The sequence below is a fragment of the Pinus tabuliformis genome, chromosome 3_2 (genome assembly GCF_031772625.1).
Source record: "Pinus tabuliformis cultivar Carrire ecotype Pingquan chromosome 3_2, CPIR1, whole genome shotgun sequence".
In the NCBI taxonomy this organism is placed as follows: Eukaryota; Viridiplantae; Streptophyta; class Pinopsida; order Pinales; family Pinaceae; genus Pinus; species Pinus tabuliformis.
The window spans coordinates 733,442,906-733,459,190 of record NC_142302.1 but is presented as its reverse complement, the minus strand read 5'-3'; the positions used below and the strand labels follow the sequence as shown (position 1 = coordinate 733,459,190).

Genomic DNA, 16,285 nt, shown 5'->3' with positions numbered 1-16,285 from the left:
ACACTAAAATCAATTCATCTAGTTTAAGAAATCAAATAGGATAAGAAATCACCATCTACAACTGAAATCACTAAAATCACTTTTCATCAATATCTCTATCTCCCTGCGTCTCTACATATCACCCCGAAAACATACACTATCTTTCTCCAATCTATATATCTATCCCTCCCTCCTCTCCCTCTCTCTCTCTTTTCCCCTTCTCTCCCTATCCCTTGTTTCTATCTCTCTTTCCTCCTGTTGTCTTCTCTCCCTCTCTCTCCATCTTCCTTATCACTCCCTCTCTCTCTCTCCACATTTCTCTCTCTATTGCTTTCTTCTTACCTCCCTCTCTCTCCCCCTCCAACTCCATCTCCATTTCCCTTTGTCTCTCCACTCTCTCACATCCTCTCTCTCTCTCTCTCTCTCTCTCTCTCTCTCTCTCTCTCTCTCTCTCCATCTCTCTTACTATATCCCTCCCTCTCTCGTCTCTCCTCTCTCCCTCATTCTCTACATCTCTCCTTCTCTGCCACTTTATCTCACCCCCAAACATACACATTCTCTCTCCATCACTCCCTTGTCACTCCACACCTATCTCCACTTCTCACTCTCTATGTATTTCTTCTTCCCTCCCTCTCTCCTCATTTCTCCCTCCCTCTCTCCTCCTCTTCCTCAAGTACACTCTCTCCTACTTCCTATCTCTCCCTTTCTCTCCTATCTCCCTCTCTCTTCCCCCCCCCCACCTCTCTCTCTCTCTCTCTCTTGCCTCAAATCTTATCTCTTCCCCTGTCACTTTTCTCCTCGCTCTCAAGTCTTGTCTCTCGTTCTTCCTCTCTCTCCCTTTATCTCCTATCTCCCTCTCTCTTCCCCAATCACTCCTTTCTCTTTCTCTCTCTTTGTGCCTTCCAATCCTATCTCCTCCCCCATCTCTCTCTCTCTCTCTCTATCTCTCTGCCCTCCAATCCTCTCTCTTCCCCCATCACACACACACACACACTCTCTCTCTCTCTCCAACTATATGACTATATCCCTCCCTCTCTCCTTCTCTCTCGTCTCCCCCCATCTCTCTATCTCTCCTTATTTGTCTCTTTATCTCACCCCTAAACATACATTCTCTTTGTCCATCTCTTCGTTTTCACTCTCTCCCCCTCTCCACTTCCCACTCTCCATGTCTTTCTTCTCCCCTCCCTCTCTACCATTCCAACTACATCTCTCTATCCCTCCCTCTCTCCCCCTCTCTCACAAGAACTCTGTCTCATCCTTCATCTCTCTCCCTTTCTCTCCTACCTTCCTCTCTCTTTCCCCGTCTCTCTCCCTCTCCCTCCCCTCCAATCCTCTCACTATCTCCCTCCCTCTCTCATCTTTCCCTCCCCCCTCCATCTTTGTCTCTCCCTCTCCCTCCCCTCCAATCCTCTCACTATCTCCCTCCCTCTTCCATTCTCTCCCTGCCCCCCCATCTTTGTCTCTTCCTCACTCTCTCTTACCCTTCTCTACCTCTTTCACTCTCTCTCTCTCTTCATTCATCCTCTCCCCTCTCCTTAAGTGTATTTTCATCTCTCCCTTGTTACTCCTGCTATCTCTCCTCCTCTATCATTCTATGTCATTGTTCTTCCCTCCCATATATATCTAGAGTTAATATATATCATGACATATTAATATATTTTATACTATGACAAATTTAATATTGTATTAATCAAAAGTTATTAAATTTAAGAATATTAATATTATAATATATTAATATGAATATTAGATTTAATATTATTATTATTAATCTTTTAATATTAATATTAGAGTTAGTAATATTTGTTTTGCATGGTATTAATAATAATTTGGCCCACAGGCTTCACCTAAAGAAAACCTCTTTTTTAAGTGTTACTAAGTATAAAGAGGTTTACTGAATAAATACAAAAATAAATTTTATTTATTTACCATGCCTCTCCCTTATTCATATTTATATTTATTTATAATATCTCTTTTCTTTACCATGGTGTTTGGCCCAAAAGATTGGTATATAATTAAATATTGATTTCTAATCCTATTTGATATATTTTTATTTATTTACCATACTTCTTTATACCTCTTTTATATTTATTTATTTACCATACCTCTTTTATAAATATCGTATTTAGCCCATGGTATTAATAATTATTTGTCCCCTGGTATTTGGCCCATAGGCTTCTCCCAAATAAAACCTATTTTTGAGTTTTTGTAAATATAAAGAGGTTTATGGAGTAAATATAAAAAATGATTTTATTTATTTACCATACCTCTCAACCAAATATAAAATAAATAAAAAAAGAAAAAAAAATGTTTTATTTTTTTTCCAAGTGGAAAAACAAAAATTGTTTTATTTATTCCCCATACTTGTTTATTTATATTTATATTTATTTACCATGCCTCTTTTTTGAGTGTTAGTAAACCTCTTTATATTTTAAATTTATATTGTGTTTATTTGATCTTTAAATAGGACCGACATTATATTTAAAATGTTAAACATTACTTGTACGTTTAACATTTTCGTTTACATATTTATGTGAGATCTACTCCATTGAATATTATCGATTTCTATTTTCCAATATATATATATATATATATATATATATATATATATAGAAATTGGTAACATTTTTCTAAATATATTTTTCTTAAAAAATATTAACAAAAATAGGAGGAAAAAAAAAAAATCATATGCGATTAACCAAAAAAAAATGGCACATAAAAATATAAAGACATTTATTTCTCGTTTATAAAAATATATTTACGCCGTAAGGCGTTTCCATTTGAAATCAACCCTCCTCTTAACTTACGTGTACATTTATGAGCCTTTGATTTAAATTGTTAGACGATCAAAACAATCTTAGCCATCCAATTGATTAGAGCGGTATACGATGCGACCCCGCAGATAGCAGATAGACGGTTGCCCTCGCTAGACGCTACTGGCTCGGCGATACTATATTCCAGGACCCGATCTGTGAATATCGACTTCAGCAGGTAGAAGGAAAAGAATCAAGATGCCGAGGGGAACTCTGGAGGTGCTGCTCGTCAACGCCGAGGGGCTGCAAAACACTGCCGAGGGGCTGCAAAACACTGATTTCCTCTATCATCCGAGCCAATCTCTTGCGTTTTAGGCGATCTGATAAATCTTTGGATTCGAATATTGTTAAAGAGACCGCTGAATTATGTGTGCTGGTGTATGTTCAGTTGGATCTTTGATTTAATTTTTCTCTAATGTGGCTGTGGTTGCAGGTAACATGGATCCCTATGTCATTATCCAGTGCCGAACTCAGCAAGAGAAGAGCAGCGTTGCGTCCGGTGAGTATGCATATTGATTTGACATTTCAATTCATGGCTGATCGTCCGTCAACAGCATGTCTCTCAAATCAGCCTCCACGGACAGCAATCTGGGCACAACCAAGGAGCTTAGGGATTTAACACTTGAAACATAATTCAGGTTAAAATTGGGGATTTAATTTCAATAGTAAACAATACTGCAACCAGATCAGACCCAATTAGAACTGAATAATACAGCTAAACTGAATTATTCACAAATTTTCAAAATTTTTGGCCTGTATTGCAACCAGATCAGATCCAATTAGAAGTGAATAATACAGCACTGAATTATTCACAAATTTTCAAATTTTTTGGCCTGTCTCAGCCAAAAATGTTAGCTATGCTTTAAAGTTTAACCCAAGCAGGATAACTATACCAGCAAACCTTGTTAAGCAATTACCCTTTTGATAAGCCTTCTCCATGGATACCTTTGACCACCCAGGCTTGTAGGGCACCTACCTTACCCGAGAAGAAACAATTAGGATGAGTAGGTTAATGATAACAGAAACCCTCATTAAGTGATCACCCTTTCAACTAGTTGATACAAATCTAATCGGGCCAAGCCTTATAGAAAGAGCAACATAACCGTTTATCTTCTGTGCTATTACACATGATCAGTTAATGATGTGGAAGTAAGTCATTGTAAAACATTTGGTTAACTGCAACTCCCATTCTGTACAGACTGTGTTTTTGATGGTTGATATAATAATATTTCTCTAGATTGTGTTGGTTGTTGATTTCAGACAGGAGTTGTTTATTTCCAGGGATGCAGTCTAGTCTTCCTTTCTTACTTCGTCATTAGGTTCTGTGAGTTGCATCTTTTATAGTTGGGGACTTTAATTAGTACAGGAAGGATAATGCTGCTCAGATGACAAGAAAATAAGCAAACAACAAAATATGCTTACCAGGATGACCTGTGTAAAATGGCCACAATACAGATTCCATTTTGTATAAGAAGCTTACTCTGAACATGATTCCTGCATGTTTTTGGAAATAATCAAGATGATAAAGAAATTAAAAATGGTAATATTCCAGACATATGAAACAGTGGCAAGGCAACTCTCATTTTGCGTGAGGTTCACCGTTCAGGAAATCCATCATCCCCACTGAAACCAGAAAGCCAAGCCACGAATGCAACCATCACTATTGACCAGGAAGCACAGGACAATCAAAAGACCTCCTTATTGAATGAATGGTTTGCAGTCTTCATCAACTCTGCCCATAGCCTCTAATATTGAAGAATATGTAATCAAATTATACGAAAATCCTTTAGAAGTCATTTCCTTCATTAATTTGACTACTTCATCAAACATGCCCGCATTGCTAAGTGCACCAAGAACTGTGTTGTAAGATACGGCATCTGGCTGAATCTCCGAATTTTTCATTTTCTCGGCCCACCTGCCTTAGACAAACCATTCAAAACTATATTATGGCTACTAATATCAGGTTTACATCCTCGATCTTGCATTTTTTTAAGCCATGAATGAGCTTCATCAACCATGGCTGCTCTTACCAGGCCAGACATTAATGCATTGTAGGAATACACATCAGGAATACATCCCTGACTTTGCATTTCTTCAAACAGTTTAATGGCTGCATCAATACGCCCTGCTTTACCAAGGTGTTTAATCATCACTGCATAGAGCCTTGAGCTGGAAGGAGTGCTGTTTTCTTTCATTTCCTTAAATAATTCCACTGCCGCATCATAACGGCGTGCCTTACCAAGTGCATAAATCAAACTACAATAGGCAGCAGGGCAAGGCGGAAAGCCCTTCTCGTCCATCTCTTCAAGAAGCATCAATGCCTTTTCCAATCTGTTCGCCTTGCATAAACCAGCAATTAGAATGGAATATGTAAATGAACTTGGAGAAATGCCTTTTCCTTTCATTCTCTCAAACCAATGCAACGCCTCCGATGGATTGTTAGATTTTAAAAGAGCTTCCATGACGCTGTTATATGTTACCACAGTAGGATTGCATCCTACAGTTTCCATCTGTCCAAATAGCTTCAGAGCATCATCAAGTAGGCCTGCATCACCCATGATATCGATCAGTTTGTTGAACATGACCACATCGGGAGAGCAACCATCTTTCTGCATATCTTGAAATATTCTGTATGCCTCTTGGACTCTCCCTGCTTTGCCTAGCCCATTTATTACTTCAGTGTATGTAAACACATTCGGTGTACAACGTGTATTCTTCATTTCCTGGAACAACTTCAAGGCCTCTATGCATCTGTTTGATTTAAACAAACTTCCAACCAAGATCGTATAGATCTTCGCACTAGGTTGCAGACCATTCTCCTTCATTTTTTCAAAAAGCTTAATCGCAGAGTCCACATCTCCAAGTTTCCCAAAGTTGGAGATGAGCATAGTATAAGTTACCGTATCGGGAAAACATTTCCCTTCATTGAACATTTCACTGTAAAGCTCTTGCACCTTATCATGACAATTTGCCTTCATCAGCACACTAAACATGCAATTATAAGCATAAACATTGGGTTTGCACTTCTCTGTCTTGATGAGATAAAATATGGAAAGGGCCTTTTCCACCATCTTTATCTTGCCTAGTATCCTAATAATTTCAGACAATATGCTAGGATTCATGCTACAGTCACTTTTCACCATCTTTTGCACTGTCTGCCACATTTCCCCCACTAGTCCCGCCTGCGCTAAGCAACGGATAAGGGGCATATATGTGGTGGAATCATGCTTGAAATTCTTTTTCTTGGCAGCCCACTTGAAAAACTGTAACTTTACACCAATTTCTACATCAAGCTCAAAACCTCCCTAACCAATCTGTGATCCACCTTCAGCAGTAGGACTTCTATGGCCTTTTCAGCATCAGGTCCCCACTTGAAAATCTTCAGGATTTTCAAAAACCTCTCATCTAGGTCCGAGGTTGGTGATTGATTGTCATACACAGGAAGCACAAAAACTCGTGCGACAGCCAGTCCCTCATTGCCAACGTCACGACTCGTCGTTGCGTCTACTATTCCACTGAAAGTCCTATTCTGCGACTTGAACGACACCTAACCTTCAATTCAAGTAGTTGTGTGTAAGCCTAGTAGGTAAACTCGTATTTTACTGAATTCTAGTTTGGTTAAGGAATACTATATTTGAGATGTTTCTCCTGGTTTTCCTGGGCTTCTGGGTAGCACCAGTAGCATCTGAATCTCGGGAGAGAAATAATGGCTAGCTGGTTGGGCCAATTCAAACCCCACATAGCTCAGATTGCAGTTCAAGCATGCCTTGCAGGCATGAATATCATTACCAGAGTTGCTCTGGATGATGGAATGAGTCATTTTATCTTCGTAGCCTACACGCTGGTGGTTGCTACAGTAGCCATTGCTCTTTTTGCTTATTTTCTTGAAAAGTACGTAATATTATGTTTGGGTAAATATGGAATTTTGATTTGATTTTCATGGCGGTCGCCAATTTAGCTGTTCTGATAAATATGCTCTTTTTGATGTAATACATTTTCTTATCTTTCAGAAATAAACGCCCAGCAATGACCTGTGCCATTTTCTGGCAGATTTTTGCTCTTGCACTTTGTGGGTGAGTAGGTAGTGAAAATTTCTGCAACTGCAAACTCTGTTGCTTTATTAATTGACTAGCCAGTGAATCCACATTGTCAAAATACTATTGCAGGACCACTCTATTTCAGAATTTGTACTTTGCAGGCCTGGAATACACTTCCGCCACATTTGCTACTGCAACGACAAATCTCATTCCTGTTGTCACATTTGTGATGGCCACAACATTTAGGTACTCATCTGTTTTTATATATCCCAATTCCATACAGAGAAACAAAATTGCAATTTGTCTCTCCAAGATTAGTTTTCTCAGATTCATGAAAGCAATCCAGACAATCAAAGTATAAAGATAATGATTCTTGGTAGTTACAGTGCAATGCAGTCTGGTTTGATTAACATGGGTTGTGCAGAATAGAGAAAGTTGATATTAGGAACAAATATGGCCAAGCAAAAGTTGTAGGCACCATTGTGTGTGTGGGTGGTGCAATGCTGATGACCTTCTACAAAGGCCCTGTTCTCGTGGGGCTTAGTGGGGTTCTTCATAACACATGGATACTGGGGGCCTTAATGCTGTTTGCCAGCTGTTTGTTTTGGTCTGGGTGGCTTACATTTCAGGTACTTATAATTTTCTTCATGCTTGCACACCGTAAGAGGCAATCATCTTTTAGTATTGGAAACATCACATATGTGTATTTTTGTGTTGTTCTTGTTTTGAATACAGGCTCCAGTTGTTCAGAAATATCCAGCTGAATTTTCATTAACAGCTATAATGATGGTGCAAGGAACTGTACAATGTGCTTTGGTGGCTTTATGTTTTGAACCAAAGGCATCTGCTTGGAAGCTAAAGTGGGACATACAGCTTTTTAGCATCGTCTACTCTGTTAGCATCTGATCTATCTTTGTTTTGTTAAAATGTTTTCTTTCATGAATTAGTTTATGGATTTCTAGTTTGTTGAGCTTAACTAGATTGCAGATTGTAATTTTTATAAATATATTTAGTCTTATTCATTTAAATTTGAGATATTCTCAGAATTTACCATTCAAATAAAAATAACCCAGCTTTATGTTTCTAAACATGGTGCAGGGAATACTCTGTTTTGCATTTGCATTCTTTGTACAAACTTATTGTATCCGTCTAAAGGGACCTATCTTTGCTGCAATGTTCAATCCAACGTCAACAATATTGGTTGCAATATTAGAACCCCTGATCCTTCATGTCAAATATCGTCTGGGAAGGTCAGATCTCTCATATTACTGCAGCCATGTCTTTTCCAAGTTCTTGGGTTGAGCCGCTTTACTAATAGCTTCTGCATATTTTGCAGTTTGTTGGGAACCATTTTTATCATCGCAGGATTGTATAGTGTACTATGGGGTAAGGCAAATGATGGTGACAACTTCGTGGGAAACACAGAAACGCGGAAGGCTGCAGATGGATCCAATAACAACATCAGTGATTGCAACATTGGCATTAAGGAACCACTATTAGAAAAATGAGGCGACAGAAATTTCTGATTAGTCTATTTTACAGAATCTGGTCACAAATCTCCAGGGTAACCTGACAAAGTTTCAAGACCGCCTACATGGGAATCCCAGTAGTGTAAACATGTTACCATTTGGATTCTTGTTGGTGATATTTTTATGATTTTTTCCGGTGAAGCATAGCCACTAATTGTTCATCAGTCACATTGTAGAATTGATGTGTAAAGTGGTTGTTTATTGTTCACATTGTAGAATCGAAGTGTAAAGGGTTGTTCACTGTTTGCATGGGAGAGTTTAAGTGTAAAATGGCTTTTAAGGTTTTTTTTTTTTTATTGTGGTTAAAGTTTGTTGATTTTTAATTACTTTGGGACTTATGGTAATTTTAACTAATGTTTTAGGGAAAGTTTAAGTGTAAAGGTTGTTCAGTGTTTATGGTAGAGTTTAAGTGTAAAGTGGGTTTTAACGCATTTTTTTTAATTGTGGTCAAACTTTGTTGACTCAAGTATTTGTGAGTCTTTGCAATTTTAATTAAAGTTTTCTAGAAAATGTTGAATATTCTAAGTTTTTTGTAAATTCAAAAATAATTTCCTAATTTTCTGGAAATTTTATTTCTAATTTTTTTTGGATGAGTGGGCTTTGATGTAACATAATTCCTTTGGTAGAGGGCATTTTAATTTCGATATTTGTGAGTGTTTGACAAATGATTTAAAAAAAAAGACAAATTTTGTGAGTGGTCTTGCGTCTCATAAGGCTTAATAAGTTCGTCAAGAATGTGACAGAGTTCTAATGAAGGCAAAACCTCCCAAGCCCAGTTTATCCAAAAATGAATTCCAAGCCATTAAGTGTTTTAATGATAACCCTGACGTCCTTGTCCTTAAGGCTGATAAAGGTAATGCGACCTTCATCATGAACCCTTCTGACTATAAATCTAAGTTATTTGATCTTCTTCATTCTACTTCCTATAAAATCCTGCCCAAAAACCCCATCAATTCCATTACCCATCTTGTCACTAAAGTCCTTAAATTTTCTTCTATAGATCCCTCCATCTAACAACGCTTTTTCCTCATACACGCAAACTCAGAGAAATCTATGGGCTACCAAAGATCCACAAACAGGGGGTTCCCTTTAGGCCCATTTTTAGTGCCTTCAGAGCTCCTACCCATGATCTTGGCTAGTTCCTAGCCTCTAAGCTTCAACAATTCATTGGATTCTTGCATTTTTTTAAGCCATGAATGAGCTTCATCAACCATGGCTGCTCTTACCAGGCCAGACATTAATGCATTGTAGGAATACACATCAGGAATACATCCCTGACTTTGCATTTCTTCAAACAGTTTAATGGCTGCATCAATACGCCCTGCTTTACCAAGGTGTTTAATCATCACTGCATAGAGCCTTGAGCTGGAAGGAGTGTTGTTTTCTTTCATTTCCTTAAATAATTCCACTGCCGCATCATAACGGCGTGCCTTACCAAGTGCATAAATCAAACTACAATAGGCAGCAGGGCAAGGCGGAAAGCCCTTCTCGTCCATCTCTTCAAGAAGCATCAATGCCTTTTCCAATCTGTTCGCCTTGCATAAACCAGCAATTAGAATGGAATATGTAAATGAACTTGGAGCAATGCCTTTTCCTTTCATTCTCTCAAACCAATGCAACGCCTCCGATGGATTGTTAGATTTTAAAAGAGCTTCCATGACGCTGTTATATGTTACCACAGTAGGATTGCATCCTACAGTTTCCATCTGTCCAAATAGCTTCAGAGCATCATCAAGTAGGCCTGCATCACCCATGATATCGATCAGTTTGTTGAACATGACCACATCGGGAGAGCAACCATCTTTCTGCATATCTTGAAATATTCTGTATGCCTCTTGGACTCTCCCTGCTTTGCCTAGCCCATTTATTACTTCAGTGTATGTAAACACATTCGGTGTACAACGTGTATCCTTCATTTCCTGGAACAACTTCAAGGCCTCTATGCATCTGTTTGATTTAAACAAACTTCCAACCAGGATCGTATAGATCTTCGCACTAGGTTGCAGACCATTCTCCTTCATTTTTTCAAAAAGCTTAATCGCAGAGTCCACATCTCCAAGTTTCCCAAAGTTGGAGATGAGCATAGTATAAGTTACCGTATCGGGAAAACATTTCCCTTCATTGAACATTTCACTGTAAAGCTCTTGCACCTTATCATGACAATTTGCCTTCATCAACACACTAAACATGCAATTATAAGCATAAACATTGGGTTTGCACTTCTCTGTCTTGATGAGATAAAATATGGAAAGGGCCTTTTCCACCATCTTTATCTTGCCTAGTATCCTAATAATTTCAGACAATATGCTAGGATTCATGCTACAGTCACTTTTCACCATCTTTTGCACTGTCTGCCACATTTCCCCCACTAGTCCCGCCTGCGCTAAGCAACGGATAAGGGGCATATATGTGGTGGAATCATGCTTGAAATTCTTTTTCTTGGCAGCCCACTTGAAAAACTGTAACTTTACACCAATTTCTACATCAAGCTCAAAACCTCCCTAACCAATCTGTGATCCACCTTCAGCAGTAGGACTTCTATGGCCTTTTCAGCATCAGGTCCCCACTTGAAAATCTTCAGGATTTTCAAAAACCTCTCATCTAGGTCCCTGGCTGAAGGGTTTTTTCTGTTCATTCTGGCCATTGCTGATTGGCGATCCCCAGACCTAGTTTTAAGAGATGGATCTCTAAACATCTCCACTATCCCATCTTGGCTAGGGGCATCATTGCTATTGTTGGATGCCCCATCTAAGTTTAAACTTTAAAGTTAAATACTTTTCTAGAATTTCATGGATCCATGAATATGGTAGGTTTTGAGTAGATTCAAGATCCATGAATATTGTAGAATATGAGAATCTTAGAGAGATTACAAATAAGATTAAGGTGAAACAGGTCAAACAAATTGACCAGGTAGATTCTATCATATTCTCAAATTCTAAAATATTCCCAGAATTTATTATCAAATTAATTTCGATTCCATAAGCCTAACATGTAATTGTGTTTTTTCATATAAATTCCCATCAAATTACTTCAATTCTATGAACTTAAATATGTTTTTTCATATTATGGTCATTGGAAATTGCAGGAAGAAGAAGATTGCTGTGAGGAAATGGAGGAGGTCGGAGGGTGGAAAGAAAGCTCCTACTGACCATTCCTTTCAATTGTTATGTTCAGTACGTCACATAACATAGAAAACCTTCAAAGAAATCGAATGTACTATCGCATCGAACACAAGAAATTTTGAAATAGTGTTTATTGGGAGTATATCATTCTGAAATAATGTTTATTGTGAATATATCTGCATCTTTCCTCGACTATGACTCTCTTTTAGTGTCGCATCTAACACATAAATTCTGAAATATGTTTATCTGGAGTGTATCCACATCGTTCCTGGACTATGACTCTTTTCGTGTGGTTTGATGTTTATCTTTTCTACCAATCATTGAAACTCTTCATGGAAACATTGTGATTTCTCTAGAGACTATACATAATGGATTTCCGCACTTTATGCCTTACGGCGTTTTCTTTGCAACATCTGGTGCAAATGCTAGTTTAAATCCTTGTTCCGACATTTTAGGAGCCCTATTTAATTTTATGTTCATTCCCATTTCAGTTTTACATCGCCAAGCCTGGAAACACATTTATTATCTCCTCTCGCACTCCTCTACGATGAAATCGGGTAGTTAACACGCGGAAAGAGTCCAATGGTCTTCTCGGATTACCCGGAAGCGATGCTGAGTCAAACATCGACCGCGGTCACACATTCCTTTTCCTTCAAGAGATCCCCTACGCTAATCTATTCAACATAGATATTCAGTAAGTGGAAGATCCAAATGGTCTCTATGAGTTCCCCATGAACTCAGATATCGCAACCTCAGATCTTGAAATTCGGATCCGCCTCCCCTCCACTTCTCCGTCATGTATTTATAGACTATGACCCTTTGTGAGTGTTGTATATGCATGAAATAGTTTATGTGCAATTGCAAATCAGCCCTACACAGCATTTCTGCCATAATTTTTGTTATGTCCAACCAATAGCTAGGAACCATCTATCGTTATTCAACATCCGATCTTTTCAGCGATATCCGATTAAGGGCATAAAAGTTGTCATTCCTGACACATCGTTTTTAACGCAGAAATAAACTGATAATGCCATTGCCCATTCAGATGAAAATCAGTATGTCTGTTATTGTAGATGCTGCTCTCCTCTTACTTGTGATGACGTTGTTGTTAAAGGAAGTCTCCGCCACATGCAGGCAAATGCATGGGATTACTGATAAAAGAATGAATGTTCATTCTTCCGTTGAAGCGGCAGTAGCCGTAGAAGGTTTAGCTCTATGGGAATCACTTGCAGACGGTCAACCCGAGAACAATCTTCCAAAACCGCCACCACCGCCTCAAAGCAGTATTGGTGGCTCGTCGTTGGAAGCGGGATTAGCGGGAAAATCTTGCGGGCCTCATCACGACAAAAATGTTCAATGTCCACGAACAGAGAAGTACAAGATGGACGTGAATGGCAAGGTAGAGATAACAATGAATCATGGGACTTACATTATGGCTGGAAAGAACAAATCAGGAGATACGCCCGGTTTAAATGTTAATTCTATTATAAAACCCAACGCCTTCTCGCACTAGTATATAAAACTTGGGGCCTTCTCTCACTAGTATGTATTGTGATCTTTTGGGTGTTCTTGTTGGTCATAGGATTTATAGTATTTTCTTTCAGGTTCAGATATATCTCTTACCTATTCCGCAATAAAATGTAATTTTGTCATTTATTTATTTATTTATTAATTATTATTATTATTATTATTATTATTATTATTATTATGTTTAAATTTAAAAGAAATTATTGTTTTTTAAAATTTAAAATATAAAATAAAATTAAAATATCATAAAGAAGGTAATTAATTTTAATTTAGAAAGTTAAAAGTGTTTTATTATTTTGATAGGTGTAAAAGAAAAAAATGATATTAAATAAGAACAAATTGTTATCAGTTTGGAAATTAAACATGGTATTGAACTATGTCAAAATAAAGAAAAAATAATGTGGGTAAAATAAAAACAAATTCTTATGACATTGAAAGTGAACCATGGTATTGAAATATAGACCATTATATAGTTTTATGTCATCAAAATTATAATGAATTTTGGTTTCTTATCTTATAGATTTTGAGTAAAAAAATTGAAATTTTAAAGGAACTGGACTCAAAGACTTACTTATTTCATAGTCCAATTTACAAAATATTTTTCTTTTTCAATAAGAAATGAGATATATAGATGACCAAGAATTAAAAATATCAGATATGTTTCATTTTTGTCAAAAATAAAATAATAACATCAAAGTAGAAATATAGTGTTAATAATTATATTTATTTTTATTTCATCTTTTCCTTTCCAATTTTATTATGATTTTAAATACTTCTTACTATAACAGTGTCTAAATAATTTATAGTCATAAAGTACTTATAAGTGTATGATATTCCATATTTATAATATTTACCCATGTTGTCTACAAATATCCATTCAAATATCTATTCTATAATAACATTGATAGTTTTAAAACAACAAACTATTGAATTATTTTGACTACTGCGAGATATCTATCATTCGACACTTGAATAACACAATGAATTAAGAGTTCTCATTGAAATTACCCTTATAAATGAAATCCTTGTGTTACATTTATTCTAGATTTCCTAGATGTCTAAACGGTTCTTCATATCCAATTACAGCTCCTCATATTCTTTCCAAACTAACATTTACAAGAATATTCACAATTTATGATAATGCTATGGATTGAGTATTTAGAATTAGTCTCTTAACGTGAAATTACATTTTGAAAGTAAAATAATTTTAGAATTTTTAAATGTGTCCTTTTAAAGCATTTAGATGATTTGGTTTACGATTTGTTCATTTTTGAAACAATGTATAATTTAAATGGTCTTGGCCTCTACATCAATCGATTGGCATTTAACCATTTCTCCTAAATCCCTTTTAAATTCTTAAACCTCACAATCTCCATAATAACCAGTTTATTTTTCTTTTTTGTGGAATCTTCTAGAATGGGTTTTTTTGTGTGATCTTAAAGAAATAGCTCTTTATTGTAAACACTCATTTCTCCATATCCCCGTTGATTTCAAAATCCAATATGTAATGTGATTGTGGTCATCCTCCTTAAAATGTTTGAATCCAAAGATTTGAGTTCACTTTAATATATTAGAATTCTTTGTATAATGTACCAACACATTCATAAAATTGTTCCATGAACATGGAGAGAATCCAAATTGAAATTCAACTTATTACTCTGATTGTAGTAAGGTGTTCGTAATACTCCTCACAAATTATCTACATATTTTTAGATCTTAAAATAGATTTCCTTTATTTTAATGAGTAAATTAATTTATTTACCATTGTGAAAAGATAATTTTCCATGCTAATTTTTTTCAACAATTGTCCAACGTGCTACTTTGGGAAACTCAATACATGCCGTAAATTTTGAAGTACTTCAATAGCTAAGTAGTAGTTAGGATTTCGTTTTTCCTTTATAAAATAAATGTTTTCTTACTCGTTCTTATCAAAAAAATTTATTACATAATATATACCCTAGTTTCTTCAATATTCTCTGCGATACTCTTGAAAATATAATTACATCATCAAAATTAAAATTCTTGAAATTGAGCATCAAAATATACATAGATAACTTTCCATGTACATTCTTTTTCATTTCTGCATTTAGGAAAGAGTGTTTTCAGATCGATATGATAGAACATCCACGTATTATATACAACGAAACACAATAAGGTAGGAATGATAGTCCAATTTCTTTGGGGAAGAGCCTTCTCGTATTCTATACCTTGTTTTAAAACAAAAATCATCTCACCACAGTATTCACTTTATGCTTTTCAACTTGGCCATACCATTTGTGCTTTTTGCTCTGAACCGCTTCATGTCAATTAATAATACCCACCAACCTCCACTCAAAAAAATAGAATAAATCAATAATAATTTCCAAGAAAGTGACATTAATTAAATTCAATTTATGTAGAATTTCCAGATTTTTATAGTGAAATTTTATTTCAAAATGAATACTAATGAATTCTTTGTCTGATGAAAAATGTTAATGAATATTCTTTTAACATGTTTTTTCTTTAATCATTTAATAGGCACATGAATTGTGGTGATGGCCATATTATAATCATTGCGATGATGGCCATATTAGAATCATTGTATTTTATCTGGAGTTGTAGATTAAACCATTTCAGATATTTAACTATTTAAATATCTATAATTAATTATGTTAAATTATAGAAAATAAATTTTATTTAAATTAGTTTATTATGAGGTAAATTAGCATTCGTATGAGAGGCTATTAAAGAAATGGTATAGGTCAGTAATGTATATGGAAGAAGAGAATAGATGAAAAAAATGTGATATGTTAGGTGATGTAACTATAGTCAAATTTGAATGAAAAAAAGAAATCTTAATGTTAAATGTAATACAATAAAACAATCTAGTCAATACGGAGGCATGCGAAACTTCCTATCTAAGCGCTCAATGTAAGAGCTTACTTTCATTAAAAATTGCATCCCATACAAGGCCTTTGTCTTTCATTTCCTCATCTAGACTGAAACTTGCACCCTCATATGGTAATGGTTCTAGATCATTTTTTTGTGCAATTATTCTCTAGCGGCGTTTCCATTTATACACATCTCCATTAACATAATCAAAGGCCTAGTTCTTTTGATAAGGATTTGTGGTAGCCCATATTTCCTTATTTGCAACCAATTCTACATCACATGCATCCATTAATTATTCCAATGAAATATTGTTCACTTGGTACTTGAAAGACAACCCCTCATGTCTGCAAATGGTAGTGTAAACAAACAATGAGCCTAAAACATTCATCAAGCTAAGTAGAGAAGCCAAA

General features: G+C 36.1%; 2 protein-coding genes across 3 annotated transcripts; one reads left to right on the top strand and one right to left on the bottom strand.

Annotated features, from left to right (window-relative positions):
• Positions 1-2,842: 2,842 nt before the first annotated feature.
• LOC149182706 (WAT1-related protein At1g21890-like) lies at positions 2,843-8,646 on the top strand. 2 transcript variants are annotated; one of them, XM_089416933.1, is made up of 7 exons: positions 2,843-3,288; positions 6,800-6,862; positions 6,956-7,072; positions 7,251-7,455; positions 7,562-7,720; positions 7,925-8,076; positions 8,163-8,646. In XM_089416933.1, exons 2-7 carry the CDS (start codon positions 6,816-6,818, stop codon positions 8,332-8,334), a joined length of 852 nt encoding a protein of 283 aa, XP_089273059.1. In that variant the 5' UTR covers positions 2,843-3,288; positions 6,800-6,815; the 3' UTR covers positions 8,335-8,646. The 2 variants fall into 2 exon arrangements, with proteins under 2 accessions (XP_089273059.1, XP_089273058.1); XM_089416932.1 differs by lacking the exon at positions 2,843-3,288 and adding an exon at positions 6,387-6,680.
• LOC149182705 (uncharacterized) lies at positions 4,488-11,081 on the bottom strand. Its single transcript, XM_089414637.1, is given in 6 exon segments — positions 4,488-4,696; positions 4,699-6,084; positions 6,087-6,313; positions 6,981-7,080; positions 9,503-10,846; positions 10,849-11,081. Coding segments are annotated over 6 exon segments (3,468 nt in total). The 5' UTR covers positions 11,051-11,081.
• Positions 11,082-16,285: the final 5,204 nt, after the last annotated feature.

What these genes read in the sequence shown, in the direction of transcription:
- LOC149182706 (XM_089416932.1), top strand. Translation starts at nt 6,496, where the DNA reads ATGGCTAGCTGGTTGGGCCAATTCAAACCCCACATAGCTCAGATTGCA. An exon ending in GTGATGGCCACAACATTTAG is followed by an intron (nt 7,073 to 7,250) that starts GTACTCATCTGT and finishes TGGGTTGTGCAG; the next exon opens with AATAGAGAAAGTTGATATTA. An exon ending in GTCAAATATCGTCTGGGAAG is followed by an intron (nt 8,077 to 8,162) that starts GTCAGATCTCTC and finishes CATATTTTGCAG; the next exon opens with TTTGTTGGGAACCATTTTTA.